This window comes from Ictidomys tridecemlineatus, chromosome X, assembly GCF_052094955.1.
Source record: "Ictidomys tridecemlineatus isolate mIctTri1 chromosome X, mIctTri1.hap1, whole genome shotgun sequence".
Classification (NCBI taxonomy): domain Eukaryota; kingdom Metazoa; phylum Chordata; class Mammalia; order Rodentia; family Sciuridae; genus Ictidomys; species Ictidomys tridecemlineatus.
The window spans coordinates 25,652,903-25,678,194 of NC_135493.1; the positions used below are offsets into that span (position 1 = coordinate 25,652,903).

At 35.3% G+C, this 25,292-nt stretch overlaps 2 protein-coding genes across 6 annotated transcripts in view; both read left to right on the top strand.

The window, feature by feature from the left end:
- Positions 1–25,292, top strand: part of Tenm1 (teneurin transmembrane protein 1) — a 780,422-nt gene that overhangs the window by 205,426 nt on the left and 549,704 nt on the right. The window lies entirely within an intron of this gene.
- LOC101971676 (E3 ubiquitin-protein ligase Mdm2) lies at positions 18,008–20,375 on the top strand. Its single transcript, XM_040285160.2, has one exon. The coding sequence runs from the start codon at positions 18,736–18,738 to the stop codon at positions 20,122–20,124; it is 1,389 nt and encodes a 462-aa protein (XP_040141094.1). The 5' UTR covers positions 18,008–18,735; the 3' UTR covers positions 20,125–20,375.

Genomic DNA, 25,292 nt, shown 5'->3' on the forward strand with positions numbered 1-25,292 from the left:
TCCTACTGCCTTGTATTTGTTTATATTATTCCCACTGCCTGAAACCACATTGTAGGGTTTCCATTATTGCCTCCTGAAACCATCCATCCTACAGCACTATATCACAGCGCCTCCACTTACTGTGTGACTATAATTACTTCACTTCCAAACTTTGACTTCCTTATTTATAAAATGGAGATAATACATGCCTTTCTTTTAGGAATCATTGTGAGAATTGGATGAGATAACAAATGAAACTAACAAAATGTAGAAGTAGATCATAATCTTGGCTTTTAAAAAATATATTCATCAAAGCTGAAACAATATGTAAGTAGCGTCACTTGTGATACTCTAGACACATGATGCCTAACATGTAGGAAATGTTCAAGTTATAGTAACTATTTCTATGATCATATCTTAAATATTCTGTCTCTTTCTTGAAAGTTGTCTTGCCATCTTACATGGTTTGTACCTATTTCAATACCTCCCCTCCCCACTTTAAGAAATTCTTTTTTAGTCGTCAGTGATAATAGATAATAATGATAGAAGTAGTTACTTTTTAAGCTCTTGTTTTGTGCCAGAAACTCTATGGAGCATTTCACATGCATTATCTCATTCAGTCCTTAACAATTCTGTGATGGAAGCACTAATAGTTACTCCACTTTATAGAGAGAAAATTTGAGGTTCAGGATCCTGTGCCCCATTCCCTCTCTATCCAAACACCTACTTCTTCTCTATGTCTAGAAGTAAAGTTAAACATTAATTTATTCTTGTCTGTAGCCATAGTGACTAGCACAGTGGCTGTCATAGGCACTCAAGGGGGTTTGCTGGTTGAATGAATCAGTGTTTTTTCCCTGATGCTCAAAGGCCCCAACCACATTGTGCTACCTAAGCTTGAACACCTGAACTCATCTCTGTAGCCCTGCCCATATTAAATTGTATCTTTTCTACATTAAATGCCTTCTGGACTTTATTTCTGCTGGACAATTGATAAATTAATCCTGATAGGATGATAGAAGCAGATAATTACTGTATGTTAATGTGTCACCCCTCCTATATAACTTATTTGCATTTTAATGGAGGAATTCTACAGATAATCCCTTAAGGCAAAAGAATGAATCTTGAGGGTGAGAAATCCAGATTCTGTGCCAAGCTGCAGTTGTGGGGATGGGGAAAGAATGTGGTGATAAGCAGGTCTCAGAAATGTCGCTACTTAAGTATTGTTCCAGCTTTGATGAATATAATTTTTAAAAGCCAACATAATGATCTACTTCTGTATTTTCTTAGTTTTATATTAGAATTGTTGATTCTCTAGAGGAAAACTTCAAGCTCTTTTGGGCAAAGACAAATGGCTAAGTCTAATAAGAAGCATGGTACTGTGAAATTAGATTAATTAACTAGGATTAGAATTTAGGTTGTTTTCAAGACAAAATGTGTCCAAAGTATATGTTTATGAAATATTTTTTGCAGTGTTAACATTGGGACACACTGAATATAATTCTTCTCTTGAAGTTGGCAAGGGGAGCAAATAATGGGACTGCTCAGGAGAAGTGGGGGAAAATATCTCCTTTTATACTCTTAAATGTAGGTCTTAGTTTATCTCACCATGGTATATTCCATTTTGGTCAATAATTTCTTTAAGATGTCTATATGGAATGTGTTACTGAATTTTTAAAATATTTTTGTAAGTTCAGTTTTCTGAGACATGCACATAGTTACCTTTTACACAAATGACGTATTTTTTAGGTCAATTTTTAAGTAACAAGATATTGTCATTTATCACAAAGAATTAATGAAAGAGATACTAAGTGGTTTATTGACATAGTATGAATGCTTAAGATGGTCATTTATTCAACAAATATCTGATGAACACAAACTGTTCCAGAAACTGAAAGGAAAAATGGGAATAAAAGGTTACTAATGTCATATAACTTTGAGCCAGAATCTGGGGTTTTTGACTTCTTTTTCCTGCAGGAGACTTCTTTTAGAAACTGCTTCCATTTGGTTTCATGGATCTATTTATCTATTCTTACATCAAAACCATACTTTCTTGATTATTGTCATTTTGTAATAAGTCTTAAAATCAGGTAGTATGATTCCTTCAACATTGTTCTTTTTCAAGATTGTTTTGGCTGTTCTTAGTCCTTTGTTTTTTCTACCTAAATTTCAATTTTTTTTAATTTCTACAAAAAAAGACATAATTCCATAATATTGATGGAAATTTGGAGAGCATTGAGATCTTAGTGCTGAGTCCTCCAATCAATGAACATAGTATATGGTATTTTATATTTTTAACAGAGTTCTCACAAATATTTGTTAAGTTTTTGTTCTTAAATATTTTGCAGTTTTTGCTACTATTATAATTATTTGGCATTTTAATTTTAATGTTCTAGTTGTTTGTTGTTTCTATGTAAAAATACATTTGATTTTCAAATATTGACCATGAATCCTGTAACCTTCCAAATTTCACTTATTAATTCTAGTAGCTAATTTTTAAAACCTTAGGATTCTCTATATAGGTAGTCATGTCATTCATAAATAGTTTTACTACTCTCTTTAAAAATTTGTTTTCATTTTATTCCTTTGCTGAACTTATAATGTGATCTAGGACTTTCAATACAATATTGAATAGAAGTAGGGAAACCAGACATTATTTCTCTGTTCCTTATCTTAGGAAAAATTTTTTCAGTCTTTCAATATTAAGTATGATTTTAGCAACAGTTTTTAAACAGCACTATATCACAGCTTGATTTACAGATTGAGAATGTTCTCTTTTATTCCTAGTTTGCTGAAAGGTTTCTTTTTGTCCTAAGCAGATATTAAATTTTGTCAAGTATTTCTCTGTACTTATCAAGGTGATTATGATTTTTCTCTTTTATCCTCTCCATGGTATGAGTGACATTGATAGCTTTTTTGAATATTGTACCAACCTTGCAGCCCTAGGGTAAACCCTATTTGATTATGATTTATTACCCTTTTCATATGTTGCTTGATAACACTTGATAATTGTCTTGATTGTGTCTATATTTATAATTTGTTTATATTATATTTGTTTTGACTTAGTTGTAAACTATAGGATATATTTATTTTTCTTTACTTAACATTATATCATAAATAAATATATATATTTATATATATTTTGTTGTAGTTTCCTTATCAAATTTGAGTATTTGGGTTATACTGACCTGGTGAAATGAGTTGCAAATAATTCCTTCTCTCTTTTCTGACATAGTATAAGATTGGTATCGTTTGTTTTCTAAATGTTTGATAGAATTTATCAGTAAAACCATGAAGGTCAAACATTCTATTTTGGGTTTAATTTGAAAATCACAGAATCAATATGTTCAATAGCTATGTGGGTAACTAGACTTTATATTGTTTTTATGTTAGTTTTGTCAATTTTTAAAGGAATTTGTCAATTTAATGTATGATGTTGAATTTTTTATAAAGTTGTTCATAAACATCTACAGGATCTATAGTGATGCCTCCACCTTAATTTCTGATATTTTTATACTTTATTTGGTGGTGGTTAAAAATGTATCAGCTCTGGGCTGGGGATGTGGCTCAAGCGGCAGCGTGCTCTCCTGGCATGCGTGTGGTCCCGGTTCGATCCTCAGCACCACATACAAGCAAAGATGTTGTGTCCGCCGAAAACTAAAAAATAAATATTAAGAATCCCTCCCCCTCAAAAAAAAGTATCAGTTCTGAACAATATATAATTATGAATGTCCTTTGTTTTATTTTTCCTGGCCAATGATACCTAATCTACAGATACTTGTTTCTCTTTCCTTTATAATACACCTACCTATCATTCTCAGAATAATAAAATTGCCCAGGAAAGGGATTTTGCTGTATAAACTACTACAATTTTATCCCAGGGAATATGTTTTTTAATCAAAAAGAAATAATCGAATATCTTAAAACAGTCAAACGATGTAAAGAACAGCAACCACCTTTAACTTTGATGAAATGCAGTAGTTCATTTTGGCATTTTGTTGTATACTAGAGTGACTATACTTAATAATAATGTATATTTCAAAGTAGCTAAAAGAAAATTTTGAATGTTTCACTACAAAGAAATGATAAATGTTTAAGGAAAGGAATATGCTAATTGTTTTGATTTGATCATTACACATTGTGTATGTGCCTATATATATCCATATATATATATATATATATACACTAAAACATGATATTGTACTCCATAAATTTTTACAATTATATATCAATTAAAAATAAAATTGGCCTGGTGTTGTGGCACATGCCTGTAATCGCAGCCACCCAGAAGTCTGAAGCAGGAATGATTACAGTTTCAAGGCCAACCTCAGCAATTTAGCAAGACCCTGTCTCAACAAACAAAAACCCAAAAAGGGTTGGGGATGGGTCTCAGTGGTTAAGCGCCCTTGGGTTCAATCCCGTGTGTGTGTGTGTGTGTGTGTGTGTGTGTGTGTGTGTGTATGTGTGTATATATATATATATACATATATATATATATATTTAGAGAGAGAGAGAAACTAAAATATATATAACATTATATTAATGAAAATGCTTGATTTACTAATAATCTACAGTTCAAAGTTAAGATGTGCTTTTCTAAAGTCATGGGGAGTGAAACACAGAAGTATTAGGAAGTATGAAATCTTAAATAAAAACTATGTAAGTGAGGCTGGGGCTGTAGCTCAGTGGTTGAATGCTTGCCTAGCATGAGTGAGGTACTGGATTCAATCCTTAGCACCACGTAAAAATAAATAAATAAAATAAAGGTATAAAACATATATATATACATATATATACTAGATAAGTGTACTTAAAGGCAATCCCAAACTGCTTTTTAAACCAAAAGGTGTTTGTAATGATACACACACAAACACATAACCCCCCCCACACACACACACACAGATAACACAGAGTATGTGGACCAATATACATGATCCATCATTCCATCATCTTAACTGCTATCATTGTAATGTATTTTAATTTGGTTCTTTCTTATGTGTTTCCATTTGGTGCTTTTAATGCACAGATTTGTTTTGACTTAGTTGTAAACTATAGGGTATATTTATTTTTCTTTACTTAACATTATATCATAAACATGTTTTCAAGTTTTTACATATTTTTCATTGATTTTACTTGTAGTGATGACATAATAGTCAATCAAGCGGCTATAATAGAATATAATTATTTCCATACTTTGGCCCAATGGATTTTTCTAGTTTTTCAATTTCCTTGAACAACTCTGAGATTAATATCTTAATACATGTAATTTTCCTCTGCGTTTGGTATTATTTAATTTAAAAGTGATTCATGGAAGTGAGATTATAATCCAGCATAAAAGAGGAAAGTCACAATTTTGTTTCAATTTCCTAACCACAGAGACTTTTTCATCATGAACATATTATTAGATTTTGTCATATGTTGGAGGGTGGTGATTAGTATTGATACTGTGGGGTCTGTAATTTGGCATACTAAAGAAAAATGCTTGAGAGCATTTTAAGGCATATGGTAATATAGGAAAACTTTAAGCCTCCCAAGATCATAGATTTGTAAGAAATTCAGGGCTAGGAGAAGGATGTGGTGAAGAAATGGTGGGACAGGAATGTATACTTAATTCCAGTGAAAAATGAAAAGTAATATTAGCAGTTCAAAAAGTCCTACTTCTGAAAATTCTGCCATCTGAGATACATCCATTGGGAAAACTCTTATTTCTATAGAAAAGTCATTTTTTAATAACTTTATTTTATTTATTTTTATGTGGTGCTGAGGATCGAACCCAGAGCCTCACACATGCTAGGCAAGCACTCTACTGCTGAGCCACAACTCCAGCCCTTATAGAAAATTATTTTTAAGTACTGAATTATCTATATGAAGTAGCAGCTGCAACAATATGATTACTTCTTAATGTTGTTGGACATTATATTCTCTTATACTCAGAGGGAATGATGGCCAGTATTTCATAAGAATATACCTCAAAGAGAGTGTTGTATGAGCAAGTAACCCCCAAAACAGCAGCTTCCATGCTTGAAAGAGTTAAGGGACCTTTCAACTTCTTCTTCAACATGAAGTTTTGAGTATTACATGGAAGTGACAACTCTATTTCATTTTCTAGTAAGAGGAGAAAGGTCACCCTGACTATCATACTCAGAAAGATTTGTGAAAATAGTTCAAATATATATGATATGATACCATTGGGCTAGCCCTTACCAAAGAAATCACCTACCTTAATATTTCATTTTCACTGACAGAAAGGTCTTAGGATCAAGGAAAAAGGAATACAGAAGATAGAACTGAAATAATTCTTTATTTAAGATATGTCTGGTTTTGAGTAGAGCTATTATTAGTATTATTATTTGAAATAAATAATAGAGGCTACCTCTCCATATGTTCTCTTGTATGTCAGCTTGTGAACTATTCTTTCTAAATTATATCCTGGTTGTCAGAGATTGCAAACTTTTAACAATCTTATTTTCCTCCTCTCCCCCAATCTGGCACTGCAGAGCAATAATTTGATGTGTTACTTTTAATTTTTGTCGCTCTTAAAATAATGTTTGGTTGTGATGTTGTATAGAAATGTCAGTACTACTGACTTGTCAACCTCATTTTGCTGTGCCCCAGTGACTGCTTCCCAAACATTAATTACATTGCATAGAGACCATGTCTATTGTTTCTAGGATTTTTCCCTTAAATTATGAACTTTACATTGCCTTAAAAATTAAATGTAGCTGATTAGTGCTTATAATATTCTCTTAATGAAACACAGGTGGAGGTTCAAGCTATATATCATATAAAACACTGACAATATTGCCAAAAGACAGTCCACACCCAGTTCATTTTTCTGTGACAAGTAGTTTGTAAGTGATTACAGTCCTTGCCACGTTTGTCAACCTCTGTGTATTCTGATGTCAAGTTACCTCAGAAATATAAATGAGTACTTATCACGAGGCATAGTGGATATTATCCATGTGTTAGTCACACTTGCCCATGAGTAAATGCTTAAAACTACCACTGCATCTAAGAAAGTTATAGTGGGCCTATAACTTTGATTCAAAGGTCTAAACTTTGATGGTGGTGTTTTTTTAACAAAATGGTATGATTGAAGAATTAGGTGCCCTATTTAATCAGATGATATGCTTTGTACCACTTCTGAGGAATGGAGAAATAAGTAAACTATATTTAAATTGAAAATTACAAATAATGGATCATAGTCTTTCTGTGAATACTCAGAAGTCATTCTAAATTTATGCTGTTCTTCAGGGTCATCATTGGAAATATCTATTATAATATTGGCTGAAATCTAAATCAGTAGAGATTTCTTGATGATAGAATGTCAGAACACAGAATGTTGACTGTAATTCACATGCTTTATTGAGAAGTAAGGGTAAGATTCAGTTCTGTGGGATTTTAACCTTTGATATTTGAAATAAAAACCAAAGAAGAAACAATGAAAAACAACATTCTAGAAATACCAATTTCAGTAACTTAAAGCCTGGAGCTTCCTTAGCATAGGCAGAGGGGGGAAAAGCCTTAGTTTTGTATCTCTGAATTCTATTAGAGAGATTTTATTTAAGAATATGAATACTAAAATTCATAGGAAATTCCAAATTCTTAACCTACTCATCAGTGTTAATTCATATGTTCAAGCTACCAACAATGTAATACTTATTCCTTTGAGGCTGTGGAGGAGAAAAATTTCACCATTATTATCTTTTATCTAGGGATGAGATCAATTCTCCTCACATAAAATTAAATCCACAGAAAACATTCCATAAAGATTTAGGCCAATCCTTTCTCTGTCCTGAGGGTCAAAGAAAAAGGCCCAATAAGAACTCAGCCCCATAAAATCAGTAGTTGCTGGAATGCTTGACTTTGGGAGCACAAAAGAAAGTACTCTCCAGTGTCAAGATATCTTCCTTAATGGTCTACTATGGGGCCTAACATTTCAAACTAAAAATTAATACCTTTAGACAAAGATGCTGAATTTCCAGATGACCTCTATAAAAATTAACTTCTTCTGGGAGAGATAACCCATTTAGTTCCAATTAGTCATTAATCATTTCAAATAAGTTGTTGACAGGTAGACATCTGGAAAAGACATGAGAGAAAGGGACAGAGACAGATCAAGTAACCTTTGATGAAGGAAGGGAATGATCTGTAGTAGGGACAAAGGAAAAGTGCATAGTAGAATATTTTATTCAGTTTGTTATCAATAAGAAGCCACTGTGATTCTGAAGGAGTGATGGGAAGGGATTCCCTGTGTGTGTGTGTGTGTGTGTGTAAATATGTGCATGCCTGTTTGGGAAAGAGGGAAGATGCTGATTTCAGAGAAAACTTTACCTACTGATTACTGGTTATATCCTATGAAAAATGAGAATCAGTAAGTTGTTAGAGCAGTTATTATTTAATTTTTATTATCAGAAATTTCATCCTTTTCTTGAGGTGATTATGTGTCTCCTTCAAATCTTAATATCACTTCTTGCATTGATTATCTTTTTGTAAAAAATTTGCTTCATTCTAAGCAGACTGATTCAGGGATGGCCTATTATGTTTTGGTCAAATTTGGGTTGTTGACTTTGTCAACCAGATCAACTTACTGATTCATGAAATGGGTCTATATATGTGTACATTTCAAGGAGTGTGTTTGTCATTTGACTTGCTTTTGAGGTTTATGGACTTAAGTTACTTAACCTCTGTAAACCTATAAATATAAGTTTACAGTCATAATAATAGTGATGATGGTGGTAATGGTGATTATGATGTTAGTAGTAACAGTAATGGCAGCCAATAATGAAGAAGTGAGTGCTCATTGAGTATACCACATTAGAGTGGGAACATCATACAGATTATTTTAAAATATTACATATTGTTCCTTTCCCTCATAATATTAGAATGTTTTCATTGCAAAACAAAAAGAAAATATAAAAAATTGCCCTTAGTGCTACTGTCTAATAATCTGAATATTCCACCATCTGACCATTGTTAATACTTTAGTAGTATATGTACTTTAAATTTTTTGCTACAAAGTATGCATAACATAAGCAGTTCCTAATTGTCACATCAACATTGTGAGGTGGGTATTGTTATTCTAAATTTATAGATGAGGAAACATGAGGTTTAGTGAATAGAGGAGCTCTGTAGAACCCAGCACCCTTATTCAACCCAAAAGCTTTCTTCTATAGATTGCACCTCATTTTTTTGTAGTAGAAAGGTTCAAGGTCTGATACCTCTCCCTTTAGCCAGTTAAATCAGCACTTAGAATGAACTCAGATAATTCTTCCCTCGTTACCAACTAAAATCCCAGTAAGAAATACTGTCATTTAAGACAAGGTTTACTAAATGACAAAAGACCAACCATACCAGCTGTAGGACCAAATCATTCAAATTGGCAGCTATATTTTTGTAAAGGCCTCTTATCTCACACAATGCTCCTCCCACTTAAATAGGAGGTCTTCATTTTAAATTGGCATTTTCCCTGAGAGTTTCTATTGAGCTGGTATTAAGGATTCTGGTTTTTTAAAAAATTATTGGCATAGAATAGTGGGTTTCATTGTGGCATATTCATAGATATCATAGCACCAAAGTTAAAACTCTGTTTTTAAAAATCTACAGAGATGTCGTCTTCAAATGTACATTGGTGTCCTGCTCTCCAACATAACCCTTCCCTGATCCACAAGAGGTAGACTGACTGGCAAAGTTTAGATCTTTTGGCCTAAACCAGGGTCTATTTGGGCATTTTATAACCCCCTAGGGAAAATAGGACACATATATTCTGCAATTCCTTTTGCCTTATACTTTTAGTGCACTTGATTGCTTTTTGCTTTAGCTTTTGTTTTCTTTTCCATGGGTTATTTTCATTCTTTGAAATTAAAAAATAAAATAAAGTCTTATTTCCTAGACAGGGATAAACCTAAGACTCATTTGTATTTTTCTGGACTGATAGGGAATCCAGAAGATAATTTACAGTCCTTCTCCACAGTAGATAATCTGGATAGTTTGTACCCACAAATGGGTCAAACATATTGCATTCAGTGTTCCATCAAGTCATGCCAAGTATATGCTCTCATGGGTTTAGGTTTCAAAAGAAAGGGCTAGGAGGTTATGCATTTCCTGGCATGGGGTATACCTCTTAGTGAAATGAAAGACACTTTACAGACAAAAAGCTGGCATGAAACATACCTTTGATTTCACCAGCAAGCATGCCATATGTCACAGAATTCTACTGCTTCCTCTCTGTTATTTCATCTGAATGCCTCTTTCCTGCACAGGGCTTTCGGTTGCAGTTAAGTAAAATGGATAGTACATTTAATTGATGTAAGTAACTTGAATTCAATTGGGCTTGAGTTAATTGCATGATAAATGAATAGTATATTGAGTTTCATACAATTCATGGGAGGCAACATACATAGGGAAAAGAGTACCAGATGAGGAGTAATGAATCCTGGGTTCTTGTCCAAGTTCTGTTACCATCTAGCTATGTGACCTTTGGCAAATATCTGAGCTTCTGTTTTTCTCATCTGAAAGTGGGAGTAATAATATCCTCCTGACATGCAATGTCAGAGAGGTGTCAGGCATATAAATTATAATACTGTTTGTGAATATTTAAAGTTTGTAAAAGTCTAAAGTGCTTTGCAAAATGTAAGGTATTATTAATATATGCTTCCAGAACAGCTACACATCTATATGAATACAGATAAGAATGACAGAAAAGAAAAAAAATTCTAAATTTCACATAAACTTTGTCATCTCTATTTTTATGATGAAAAACAATATATACTCAATGTGCAGAATGGAGGAAATAAAAGGAAAAAAATGATTTATAATCACACAATGCAAAGATAAGTGCCATTAGTATTCTGGTGTTTCTTTATTTTCATTCTTTTAATTTTTTCAAATAATTAGTAATAAATCTGTGTATGTGTGTAAGGGGTGTAGTTTTTCTGATGACAAATTAATAAAGATTTATTATAGAAAATTTGGTAGAAAGTTATCCCCCTCTTCCCATGAAAAAGGATTAACAATTTTTTATTAATTCTAATTTTCATTTATTTTTTCATTTCACATTGTATTCTACTTTTTTTCTACTTGATTACAAACTCTCCAGCCAGGAATGGTGGTGCACACCCATAATCCCAGCAGTTTGGGAGGCTGAGGCAAGAGGATCACAGGTTCAAAGTCTGCCCCATCAACTTAGTGAGGCCCTAAACAATCTAGTGAGAATCTGTCTCAAAAAATAAAAAAGGTGGCTCAGTGGTTAACCGCCCTTAGGTTCAACCCCTAGCACAAAAAAACCCAAAAATTCTCCAAAAGTATTTTAACATTTTATTATCCCCTAAAACCATACAAAAGTAAAGTACATGATTTAATTAACCCAGCACTGAACTATCACACAGCTTCAATAATTTTCAACCTATGGACACTTTTGCCTCATTTATATTCTATCTAATTACTTATTTTTTCTCAACGGATTTTTCTTTTTTTTTTTTTTTGGTGCTTAGGAGGATTGAAACCAGGGCTTTGTGCATGTGAGTCAAGTACTAACTGAGCTGTATCCCCAGCCTCCATGGATTTTTTAAAGTAAATTCAAGATATCATATACTTTCATCCATAAAACTTTAGTATATGTTCACAAGATATATTAACTCTCCTTTATCCTATGTACAACACCATATTGCACCTTAAAAATGAAATTTTTTAAAAGTATGAGATATCTGTTCATTTCTAAATTTCTTAGACTATCTCATATTTATGTTCATTTTTTATTTCTTTGGTCAAATAAGAATTTAAATAAAATGCCCACATCACAATTGGTTGATATGTCTCTTAAAGCCCTAAATTTCCCTTCCCTCTTTTTTTTCTTGAAACTTATCTGTTGAAGAAATGGATCATTTTTTTCCTGTCAATTTTCAGGATACTATATCCAATATTTCCTGTGAGCTGGATAATATATAAAAACTTTAGTTGAGAAGCAAATATAACACTTATGGTAACTTTTGAAATAGTTTTATGTTTTTTAAGTTGTATACTTTTGAGAAAACAAGAGATAAATGATTAGAGCATTTGAAAACATTTCCATATATATATGAAAAAATATATAAAGGATATATAAACTTGAGATTATTATTTCCAACCTATTTTAATGCATCTGTGTAAATTTATTTGAAATATATGCAGAATTGAAAACTTGGGACTTAATAGGTTAGAAACAAATAACAGTGTAAAATTAGTTCTAATATTTTTATTTTACATAATCTAATATATTCAAAATATTAAATCAATATATAATCAATATAATGTTATTAATGAAACATTTTGCGTTTTTTATTGCACTGTTTTTGGAATCCCAGCAAAAAAAAAAAGAAATTCTTAATTTTTTAATAAAATGCAACCTATAAAATCAGTCATTTGGGCAGCACCTCTGGCTGTTCTGCAAATGCATTTCCCCCCAAATAAGTGTAAAGCTAAAAAAATTGACCAAAAGAGCCCTTTAAGCACTGTAGAAGTCAATCAAAAGCCTATAGCAATCCAAGAAGCACTTATAATTGAATGAACTCTTGGGCTTTGAATAATAAAAAATGAGAATCTATATTGTTTTGGACTATGGCTGCTCATGCACTCCACCTCCCATCTCAAGATTGGCCAATGCCAAGGTTCTGCCATTGTTAGATAGGCTGTAAGCATTGTTGCTTCACTGCCACAGTGAGTATCATTCACTTGATATGAAGTGGTGCATGATGCCCATGTGAAGTGGCAATGTTGGCAGAAATGACAATCTCAGAGTTAGGCTAGTGGGGAGAAAGAACAGTTCCACTAACCTATGGTTGTGGTTATGAAAAACATTCCTGGTTGAGACTGTGCCTATGTGCAGTGGACAACAGAGACCCCAAAAGACCCAAGCCAGCCATATACCTACGAGAGTGCTTAGAGGAGATATGATATTTTTCCAGTGCAAAGTGGAAGGTGTGGCAAATTTGAAAATGACATGAATCCTGAATGAGCTCACTTTTGTTTTGTTCATAAAGATGGAATCATCCTATATGTATTTCCTACACACAGATCCACTGGTAGAGGATACAACTCTTATAGGTTCAAAGTGATTAAGTACAGCCTCTGAGTAGTAAATGACAAGTCACAAAGCTACAAGGTCACAGGGGTGACCCTGAGAAAATAGTTTTAAAAAACAAATATAACAAATATAAAAGTGACCAAAGATATCAGCAGTTACACTATAGAGTGATATATTCTGAAGATTTCACTTAACAAAATTATTAAATAAACAAACAAAAATTAACAATAATCTTCAGATGAAAAAAGTCAAGATTTTCTATATATTATCTAAGATACACAGTCTTCAACAGAAAATTAAGATATGTAAAGGAACAGGAGAGTGCCATGCTCATTTAAAAAAATAAACTGGCTTTTAGTGTCTCCAGATGTTGCAATTAGTAGACAAGGTTTCAAAACAGCTATTATAAATATATTTAAAATAGTGTTAGCTTTTCATCACTGTGACAAAATAATTGAGAAAAAACTTAAAGTATAGATTTCTTTTTTAAAAAACTAAAAATCATCATTTATTTCTTATTGCAAAATTTATACATGGGTATTGTAGAAAATACAGACAAGCAAAAATAAGAAAATAAAGGCAGGCTGTGGTGGTGCAGCTGGTAATCCCAGCAGCTTGGGAGGCTGAGGCAGGAGGACTACCAATTCAAAATCAGCCTCAGCAACTTAGCAAGGCCCTCAGCAACTCAGTGAGACCCTGTCTCTAAATAAAATACAAAAAAAAGGGGCTAGGGATATGGCTCTGTGGTTAAGCACCCCTGAATTCAATCCCTAGTATGGGGGAAAATCAAATGTAACCACAATTCCCTTGCAATCAGAATATCATGTTCATTTGTTATTTCTCCTTCACAGCAGGGCATTTTTTCCTTCTATGAATATACATGCTTAGTTTTGTTTCATTCTTAAAGATGGAATCATCCTGTATGTATTGATTTTAATATTTTCACCAACAGTATATCATATAAATTTCCCCTTAATCCAGTGTTATTCCTTAGCATTAGTTGCCTGACTTTTTAAAAATTAGAGCTTTATAGTTATACGTAATAGTGGGTTCATTCTGACAAACTCATACATGCATGGAATTCAATTTCAGTTCATGATCCCTCCTTTTTCCCTCCCCTTTGCCCGTTCTCCTTCCTCTACTCTACTAGACTTCCTTTTGATCATCTATTTATTTGTATTTGATTGGTTCTTTTTACTTACACATAAAGGTGAAATTCCTTGTGGTATATTTATATATGTGCATAACATGATTTTGAAAGAATTCATTGCACATTATGCCTCCCCTCTTTCCCATCCTTCCACTGGCTCACTATTTCAGTCTTTTCAGTCCATGTTGAGCTGACTCCACTGTTTCTGGGCCTGTGGTAAGGTAGAACATCAAGGCAGAAGGTTATGGTGGAGGAAAGCTGCTTACCTCATGGTATGTGGGAAACAGAACAAGACGAAGTGGTTGGGGACAAGAAGTGTTCCTCAAGGACAAGCCACTATAGATCAAGTCCCTTCAAATAGGTCCCACCTCCTACAGTTTCTACTACCTCCCAATTGTGTACTCAGCTATGGATAGAGTAAACCACTGATGAAGGCAGAGTCCTCATGATCCATTCACTTTCCCAAAGCCCCACCTCTGAAAGATATAGTAAGCAAACCAACAACAAAAGTCAGTAATTTCATCTGGTGCTTTAGTTATTCCAGTATGGCCATAACATCCGACATAAAAAACTGACTTCCTAAATAATATTTTCTCAAGACAATAGATAGCCTACTTTTAGTACATTTGTAGTTGTAAAAATCATTAATAATCATAATTGTGTAAATTATAGTACAGTTTACATGGTGCTTTCATATGTATTTTGTTATTAGAGTCATCTTCCTGCACAAGGAATTTGTGCTAAAGGAAGGAAGGTTGAGTGATTTATCCAGTGAGTGATATAATGAGCCCAAACTCAGAGTTCCAGACTCCAAGTTGAGTGCCTTTTTACAATACATTTGCAACTCCATTGCACAACTCCCAGTAGAGGAATGTGAACACTTGCATACTAAAAGAGGGAATCACAATGGTGAAATGACAGTTTCTTCTCTGTGTGTGTTCTTAGTACCCATTTGTTGGTAGGGAGGTTGTGGAAACCTAGCTTGTGGCCTGAAATGGTACAGAGATAGGTATCAAAGTGATCACACATTGACCCAATGACACCAAGTCAATTCTAGCCCTCTTTCATCTGAGCATCTAGTCTAAGTGCAACATATGGTAAGCAGGGGAAATTTTATTGAAAACAGACTTTATGACCTTGCAGACAGTCATTTAAATGAAATCAGATCTAGATTCTTTCTTTCCTGGGTATCTTTATGCCATCCTTGCCTAAGAAGCTTATTCTATCTGTTACATAACTGAGAAGGAATACATCATTCTAAGCTGCAACTGAAAGTCTTGGCTGAGTACTCTGATTCCAGCAGCTTCCTTTGAATATTATTTCAGAAACTTGATGAGTCTCTTATGGAAGAGAGATTGAGTTCAATCTCTGGAGCTGCTCATGTTGGATTTGAATTCCAGTTAGCTGTGTGATCTTGGTGAAATTAGTTAACCTCTCTGTGCCTCTGTTTACTCATCTGTAAAATGGGAAAAACCTATCTCATTATGAAATTTTAAGAATGAAACGTGACAGTAAGATGCTTAAAAGAATATCTAGATCTTTTTTCTAGTCCTTTGACTTCTGTAAAAAATCATTAATATTAATTGTTAATATTAACCAATTACAATATTAAATTTATTATTAGCAGTAATAATATTTAATAAAGCTGACAATATGAATTTATGCCAGGGACTTTCAACTTGTACTTGATATATATGTTTTTTTAGTTGTAGATGGACACAATATCTTTATTTTATTTGTTTATTTTGATGTGGTGCTGAGGATTGAACCCAGTGTCCCTGCATGTGAGGCAAGCGCTCTACCACTGACCTACGACCCCAGACCCCTGTTACTTGCTTTTTAAAATGTTCACTCTTATTTTTTTCAGGTGCCATCCATAATATCTATGGGAGGTTTATGGGATTAATGATATTCAGTATTTCCCCTGTGTTACACATGTGTGGAGACACACTACCTTGTCATAAAGAACCTACGTTTTAGAACTCTTATATAGGACTTTTGCTAGTATTAGCTTGCCACATTTGGCATAGTTATCATTTGCCCATAGCAGCAAGCAACTTAGTGCAAATCCCAGGAATCATTATTAACCCCTGTATCCACCTCTGCAGTTGCTAAAGGGTGTATGTCTTTGTAGTATGTGTTAGTACCCTCTTTTCAGTCTAAACTTTAGCATAATTGAAAACGAAATTCCAGCAGTAAGCAGTAAAAATTCTGCTTCCAATATTTATACATGCAACTTGAGAAGGTTACTGATGAAGTGCCAATTTTGCTAAACTAATGCTGAAGATGGATGGCAATACAAAGCTTTGATTAATACTTGCTGTTGGTAAACTGGAAGAAAGTGATATCTCTGGTTATATAATACCATATTTAAAGCCCATTACTTTTCAAGATACTATATTAAATTTGATGGTACATTTTGGATAAGTATGTTAATGCTGAAATTACTATGAATTTACAAAACCCCAATGGATTTCATTGTATGAAAAATGAATTGAATATGATTGTTTACTTGGGGAAATAAGCAGCTATTGTTCTTCTCTAAAGAGTAAAAAAGCTTTTGTATATTGAGTTACCTTCAATTTTCTTGAAGATTGTTCCCTTTATTAAGTGTTTAGATGATCTACATAATCCACCACAAAGGATATTGAGAAAGTAATAAGAGAAAGATAATTTAAAATTACTTTAGGAGGTTGTTAGAGTTCCAAAGAGATGGTGTGATGGAGATAGATGTCACTGAAACTCAAAGATGTTTTATTATTTGTGAATTACTAAGGGATAGAAATGCACTAGGTTTTTACACAATTACAAAAAAAAAACTGTTTCTTAATGAGATTCTGGGCCATCATTTTGGAACCAGTAAATGTTGCAATGTATCTAATGGCATAATAGGAAGTCCTCAATAAGTCTTGAAAAAGTCATATGTATAAGAACTTTGTTCACGTGTGTGTGTGTGTGTGTGTGTGTGTGTGTGTGTGTGAGAGAGAGAGAGAGAGAGAGAGAGAGAGAGAACCAGAGTGAGCAAGTGTGAAGGTGTGAGACAGTCATTGAAGAGGTTTAACTTCTTTTTTTTTATTGGTTGTTCAAAACATTACAAAGCTCATGATATATCATCTTTCATACATTTGACTCAATTGGGTTTTGAACTCCCCAAATACTTATTGCAGACTCACTTCTGTTACATACTCACATTTTTACATAATGCCTTATTAGTAACTGTTGTATTCTGCTACCTTTCCTATCCCCTACTATCCCCCCTCCCCTCCCCTCCCCTCCCATCTTCCCTCTCTACCTCCTCTGCTGTTGTTCAATTCTCTCCTTGTTTATTTTTCCCCTTTCCCCTCACTTCCTCTTATATGTATTTTTGTGTAACAATGAGGGTCTCCTTCCAGTTCCATACAGTTTCCCTTCTCTCTCCCTTTCTCTCCCACCACTCGTCTCTGTTTAATGAAAGAGATTTAACTTCGAAAATACTAAGTTTAGAGTTAAGTGTTCAGAGTCTGGAGTCTATAGTGACTCTGTCAACTTCCCCATTCAGTGATTTTTTCCCCTCTCTCCACTTGTCTCAGGTGATGCAATATTGGTGTCCATTAAAAGTTTTCAGGTTTTAACAAAAATAAGGAGAAAAAATAGACAAAAACAACCAGAATAGCGAATAATTGACAGAAACACTTGGGAGACCATCACTATTCACTTGCAGAATTAGGCAAATTCCACTTTTCTCTTTCAAAATGGCCTAAACAGGCAGGGGCCAGGGCGCCCGCGCAAACGCCCGGATGGGCCCTAGCTTCCGGCGCACTCCGGGCGGACCCGTAGGGAACGCGCACCGCCGAGTTCTCAGAGTTGGGCGCACAGCGGTATTCAGCCCACCGTGGGCTTCTGTGCACCGCATACCTCCGCGAATTAGTGGCCTGGGCGCACGGCGGACCTAGGTGCACGGTGGACTCTGGCGCATTGGTGACCTGGGCGCTTTGGGGACTTCACCTCACCGCGGACTCCGGCGCACCTCAGACCCCGGCGCATTGGTGAACTCGGCTCACCGCGAGCCCCGGCGCATTGGTGACCCAGGCACACCGCGGAACCCCGGCGCACGGGGGACTCTGGCGCACTGGTGACCTGGGCGCTTTGGTGACTTTGGCGCACCGCACACCACGGCTTCTGAGGGAGTGTGTGCGGCTCTATGTGACTAGAAGACGGAGCTTTAAACCGAGTTTGAGGGGCGGCCCTGACCCCTCGGTCGAGTTCCTGCCGCTTCCGCCGCCGGGGAGCCTCGTTTCTCTTTGGACTTAGTTCGAGCGCCGGTGACTTGGGACTTAGTTCGAGCGCCGGTGACTTGGGACGCGCGAGTAGAGTGGTGGCCGAGGTCCCGGGCGTCGGGCTACCGCGCATCCCGTGAGGGAAACGAAATCTCCCTCCCTCCCCCCCCGAAGCGCGGAAAAATCCCATGTGGTGAGGCGCAGCGGCGTTTACTGGTTATTCGAGACACACCTGTGGTCACCGACGTGAGGTACGTTTTCTTTACTGGTTCAAGCGGTTATTCAATACCAACATGTCTCTGTCTACTGAGGGTGCCATGAGCACCTCACAGACTCCAGCTTCGGAACCAGAGACCCTGTATAGACCAAAGCCATTGTTTATGAAGTTGTTGAAGTCTGTTGGCGCACAAAACGACATTTACACTATCAAAGATATTATATTTTATCTTGGCCAGTATATAATGACTAAACGATTATATGATGAGAAGGAGCAGCATATGGTATATTGTTCAAATGATCTTCTAGGAGATTTGTTTGGAGTGCCAAGCTTCTCTGTGAAGGAACACAGAAAAATATATGCAATGATTTACAAAAACTTGGTAATAGTCAATCCGCAGGAACCACCAGATTCCAGCACATCTGTGAGTGAGAGCAGATGGCACCCTGATGGTGGGAGTGATCAGAAGGACCCTGTGCAAGTGCCACAGGAAGAGAAACCTTCATCTTCCAATTTGGTTTCTAGCCCATCTACCTCAACTAGAAGGAGAACAATTAGTGAGACAGAGGAAAATTCGGATGAATTAGCTGGTGAACAACAGAGAAAGCGCCACAGATCTGATAGTATTTCCCTTTCCTCTGATGAAAGCCTTGGTCTCTGTGAAAGAAGCTGTAGCAGTGAGTTGACAGAGACTCCAGCAAATCCAGATCATGATGGTGGTGTAAGTGAACGTTCAGCTGATTTGTTGGATCAAGAATCCATTTCTGATCAATTTAGTGTAGAATTTGAAGTTGAATCTCTTGATTCAGAAGATTATAACCTTAGTGAAGAAGAACAGGAACTCTCAGAAGACACTGATGAGGAAAGTCTAGTTACTGCACATCAGGCAGTAGAAAGTGATTCAGATTCATTTGAAGAAGATTCTGAAATTTCTTTAGCTGACTATTGGAAATTTACTTCACACAACAAAATGGGTCCTGCTGATGGTGAGAACTGCCTTCCTAAAGATAAAGGGGAAATCCCTGAGAAAACCAAAGTGGAAAACTCAACACAGGAAGAAGAGAACATGGATGTGCCTGATGGTAAAAATTTTACAGTGAAAGATTTTAAAGACTCTTGGGATGAGCAAAATGATAATGAAGCCTCCCAATCACAAGAAAGCAAGGATTATTCTCACCCATCAACTTCCAGTAGCATGATTTGTAGCACCCAAAAAGATGTCAGACGGTTGGAGAGGGAAGAAACACAAGACAAAAAAGAAAGTATGGAGTCCAGTTTTCCCCATAATGCCATTGAACCTTGTGTGATATGCCAAGGTCGGCCTAAAAATGGTTGCATTGTTCATGGCAAAACAGGACATCTTATGTCATGTTTCACTTGTGCAAAGAAACTGAAAAAAAGGAATAAGCCCTGTCCAGTGTGCAGACAACCAATTAAAATGATTGTATTAACTTACTTCAACTAGTTGCATTTTGTTAAAGTAGTATTATACATTTCTAGCTATAACTCTAAAAATTTAGATAACCTGGATTTTATCTTTGCTTACATGTATCAAGAGAAGTATCCCCCTGTAGATTTCCTTGTAGTGTAATTTACCTACTTTGGGAAGAAAAGTAGTGAATATGTTCTTTTCTTTTATGAAAATTTCGCTTCTGTTTATATATTGCATTTGGATTTTAATGTAATTTACATTAGATATATATCTTCCTTTACCTTTATCCCTCATATTCTATATAATTTCTACTTTTTCTTAGGTAAGAAGTATCTGATTTTCTTTTGCTTAAATATAAGTAAGACTTTTAAATGTAACTGATTTAGTACCCTTCACATAAAGAGAAAAAATATGTATATGAGACTTAATATCTAATTTGAGATAATATGAAACTCTCTAATTCTTAAGTTTTTCTGTTCTTTCATAACTTGGTGCTATTTAAGTAAAAATGTACTTCTTATTCCAAAATGTTGTCTTTTTTTAATTTTAATATAAACAATATGTTGTAAGAATTGTCAATTGAGGATAGCCATTATTTACCCTCAAAACTTTTTAAGGCTCCCTTGTAAAATGTAGAATTGTCCTGGAATAATTGCGTATATACAGGCTCTTTTTGACACCTAATTTCAGAATTTCATGTTTCTTGTAAGTTGAAAAACAATTCTTAAGACAATTTGAAGCACCTTCTTGGGCTAGGTTACATGGTTCTTGACAGTTCCCTAGATTTCAGCTCTTGGCTTAAAACCAGTTTTAGGAACCAGTGAATTTAGAATGATTAACTCAGAAGTTTGATAGACAGCATTGTTCATTTTAAAACAAGCTGGAGCTGTGCACATTGGTGCACACCTATAATCCCAGCAATTTGGGAAGCTAAAGCAGGAAAATCCTAAACTCAAGGAAGGCCAGCCTTAGGAACTTAGCAAGATCCTGTTTCAAAATAAAAAATAACAAGGACTGGGGATCTAGCTCAGTGATAAAGCAACTCTGGGTTCAATCCTCTACCAAAAAAACAAAACAAAACAAACAAACAAAAAAAAAAACTGGAAAAGGTTGTAGCTTCTCTTTATCCAAAAATTGTGCATCACTTTTCTTTAAGAAGGACAAGATCAGAGCATAGCATTCTAAAATGATCCTTCAGACTATGTAGATTAACTTCTTAACTAGTATTAAATAAGATTCTTAAACAAAATTGTGAAAATGACCACCTTCATTCAAACGCCCAGTACTTTTCTCCAATGTACGATGATGTACATATTCAGTTGAAGACAGTAAAATCAACTGGATTGTAAGTGTAGAATAGAACAAAAGGATAATTTTGTACAGGCAGGTACTAGTGACAACATTGTTGGTTTCCAAAACAAAAGCAATCATAACCCTATGACTTATGCATCTACACATACCTAAGCAGGAAACAAATGCCTGAAGAAATCAATACTTTGGCAGTTTTCAAAAATTTTAAATCTTTAATAATTGGGAATTTACAGTATTTTGACCAAGGAAGGAAGGATGTACTAAGAAAAATCCATCCTTTCTGAGAAAAGTTGGTAGTAATGAGGTTATAAATGACACACCTTCAGGGTGTATGTATGGAACGAAGGCTATTTACTCAACATTCCACCCTGTAAATGGAGTCATTTTTAATATGTATGTGGATTACTAATGTCGTCTAATTACTAATGTTAGGTTTGTATATATGCATTATTTTTTGATTTCCAAATGAAGGATTTATTAAAAGTTTGATTAAAAAATGGCCTAAACAGCTTTTCAGGGCACCATGAGGATATTGACTGCAGCTATTCTCACAAATGAGTCACATCAGTTTTGGAGGAGTATTTTTCCAAGGGGGCTTTTTATCCTTTAATTGTAAGATTTTTAAAATGCTAATAACACAATTAGCTTACACAAATACATGTGAACCAATACATTAAACAATTTCAGAGTCTTGAATGTGATAAAATATCCAAGTACCATAAAAGCAGTCTACTTCAAAGACACCATTTTCTGGATAAGACCCATATTCAGAACATTTATCAGTCTGTATTTTAAAAACTGGTGATTTATTTCTCTTTTTATTCACCAAAATGTTATGTTGCCTGCATGCAATACCAAAAGAACTGGACAACTGCATGACAAAATCACACTAGTGTGTTGGCTTTATTGTTCATCACAAAAGGACAAAAATTAAAAGTGCCAAAGAAAGTTTCAGCAAATACTATAGACAAAGGGTTAATATTTTTGTTGTGTAACACTAATGTAGTTTATTTTATTTTGAGGGCCGGGGTGGCAGAGATTCAACTCATGGGCACTTGACCACTGAGCCACATCCCCAGCCCTATTTTGTATTTTGAGACAGGGTCTTACCAAGTTGTTGAGTGCCTCGCTTTTGCTGAGGCTGGCTTTAAACTCTGGATCCTCCAGTCTCAGCCTCCTGAGCCACTGGGATTACAGGCATGTACCACCATGCCTAGCCTGCAGTTTAATTTTTTAAAAATTCCCTAATATTCCCAATAGATTAATGTACAAAATTTGTAAATAGTTCACAAGAGGAAATAGAACTAGCAAACATTCAGAAAAAAATAGCCTCACTTATAATCAAGGAAATGCAAATTAAATAAGGCACCATTAATTTACTTATTTTAAAGAGACATTAAAAATAATACTCAAAGTTGACAAGGGTACAATGAAAGGAAATTGTTCACACACATTGCTATTGGCAGTGTATATCATTACAATCCCCCAAAGCCACCAAAATGTTCAAACCTTTTGGCTCATTAATTCAACTTCTTGGAATCTACTCTAAGAAAATAAGATGTTCATGGTATCTTTATATGGCTCTAGTTATGATATAAATGGGGAGGGAGGAATGTAAATATCCTGCAATGTGGGAATGTATATGTAAATTATGGGATATCCACTGTGCACAGCCATTAAAATGTTTGTAGAAATTGTGTAGAAACATGCAAAAAGATCTAAAAATCTGAAATGAAGGAAGCAACATGAAAAATTATGTGTATAGTATGACTATAAGGAAATGGGCCAGAATGATAGCAGTTACCCTTAGAGGCTGGTAGGATTATAAGGGAGATTTCTTATTCATTTTTGTAAAGAATCAAGTGATTCTGTTACATTTGTAGACTACTGCCTCCTAGCAGTTCATTCTTTACATGTTTCCTTAAGAAAAAGAAACATAAGGGAATCAGGATTTCACTTTCCTTTTAAGAATTTTGTAAATTCAGTGTTTTCTGAATCTGTCAATCAGCATTAAGGTAGAAGGTCTTTCTTGAGGAAAAATTATTGTTATATTTCCAAAGAGTACTACTGCCTTTGCTAACTATTCCCTAGGCACTGGTGTGGCCACATTTCTTCAAACCATTGTGCTATATGAAGGCTTGTGCTCCTTAGACAATGCTCTATGTACACACACACACACACATTAATATATATGTTAAGAATGAAAAATATTAAGAAAATAAAAGGATAGAGGAAATGAAGTGATCCCCAATGCATACATCTATACACAGAGACCCATGGGTGTAAAAGCAATAAAGATTGGAGCGTATATGAGAGGGTTGGGGAGAAGAAAGTAGAGGAGGGGAGATGAGGAGGAGTAAGAGATAATGTAACCATGGCCTTGAATATACCCACCATTTTTTTTTTGTCATATCAACCTGAACTTCTCTTCAGTTTCATATGCAATCCTAGAATTCCAGAGCCACAGATTTCTTTGAGTTAATTTGGTCTCCTTACTTTACATTTAAAAACAAGGCCCTGAAGCCAGGTGTAGTGGCACACACCTGTAATCCCAGCTGCTTAGAAGGCTGAGACAGGAGATTGGAGTTCAAAGCCAGTGTCAGCAACTGGTGCTAAGCAACACAGTGAGACCCTGTATCTAAATAAAATACAAAATAGGGCTGGGATGTGGCTTAGTGGTGGAGTGCCCCTGAGTTCAATTCCCAGTACCCCTTGCCAAAAAGGTAGCCAAATAGTGCGTTCCACAGCTTCAAACTTGTGGCTTTCAAAACTAATATGTCTAAAGCTTAGTGGATTCAGCCTCACTTATAATCAAGGAAATTTAAAAGAAATTTTTTTTTAGTTGCCAATGGATTTTTTACTTTGTTTATTCATATGTGGTGCTGAGGATTGAATCCAGGGCTTCACACATGCTACTCAAGTGCTCTACCACCGAGTCACAGCCTCAGTCCTCTTGAGAGAGGAAAGATTATTTACCTAGGATCATTCTACCAGATGTTCCTCTGAAAGACACTGTGAAGGGGGCCAGTGATGTGGCTCAATGGCAATGTGCTCGCCTACCATGTATGAGGTCCTGAGTTTGATCTCCAGCACCGCCCCAAACAAACAAAAAAGACAATGTGGAACACTGGCTAAGGGTATCAAGACAGGGGCTGGGGATGTGGCTCAAGCGGTAGTGCGCTCGCCTGGCATGCGTGCGGCCCGGGTTCGATCCTCAGCACCACATACAGACAAAGATGTTGTGTCCGCCAATAACTTAAAAATAAATATTAAAAATCTCTCTCTTCTCTCTCTCTCTCTTTCTCAAAAAAGAGCATCAAGACAATTGGAGATAAATTGTAGGAGTTGAAATCTCAGCTTTGTAGCTTACTACCCGTGTAGTCTTAGCAAGTCACTTAACTGCTCTGTTCCATGGTTTACTTTATCCATTAAATGGGGGATTAAAACAGCACCTACCTCATAGAGTTCTATAATAATTAAAGGAGTTAATATATGAAATGCACTAGTATAGTGCCTCATGCCTGGTAACTGCCATATTAGGTACTCGCTGCCTCTGCTGCTGCTTAAGGCCAATGATTTCCACATATAAAGTTGTCTCATGAGCATAAACATCTCCATGAGCTTAAATTTTGTGTCAGTGGATTCAAGTGAGGAGGGAAACATCCCGGTTCACTTCTTAAGTTGCTTGCATTTTGTTAGCAAGTATAAAGTGAAAAGCACAAGGGCAAACCACAAGTGGTGACATTTGAATTTATACTATGTGAACTATCTGAATGGATGTGCTGCAGTAGGGAAGATAATTGACTTCTTTGTTTTTCCCTCTGTTCCATAAGAGCATGTGCTTTACAATACTCATATGCTTTGGTTTAAAATTTATCACTATCAAAATA

Bases quoted from the DNA above. Each gene is read 5' to 3' on its own strand.
- LOC101971676 (XM_040285160.2), top strand. From the start codon at position 18,736: ATGTCTCTGTCTACTGAGGGTGCCATGAGCACCTCACAGACTCCAGCT.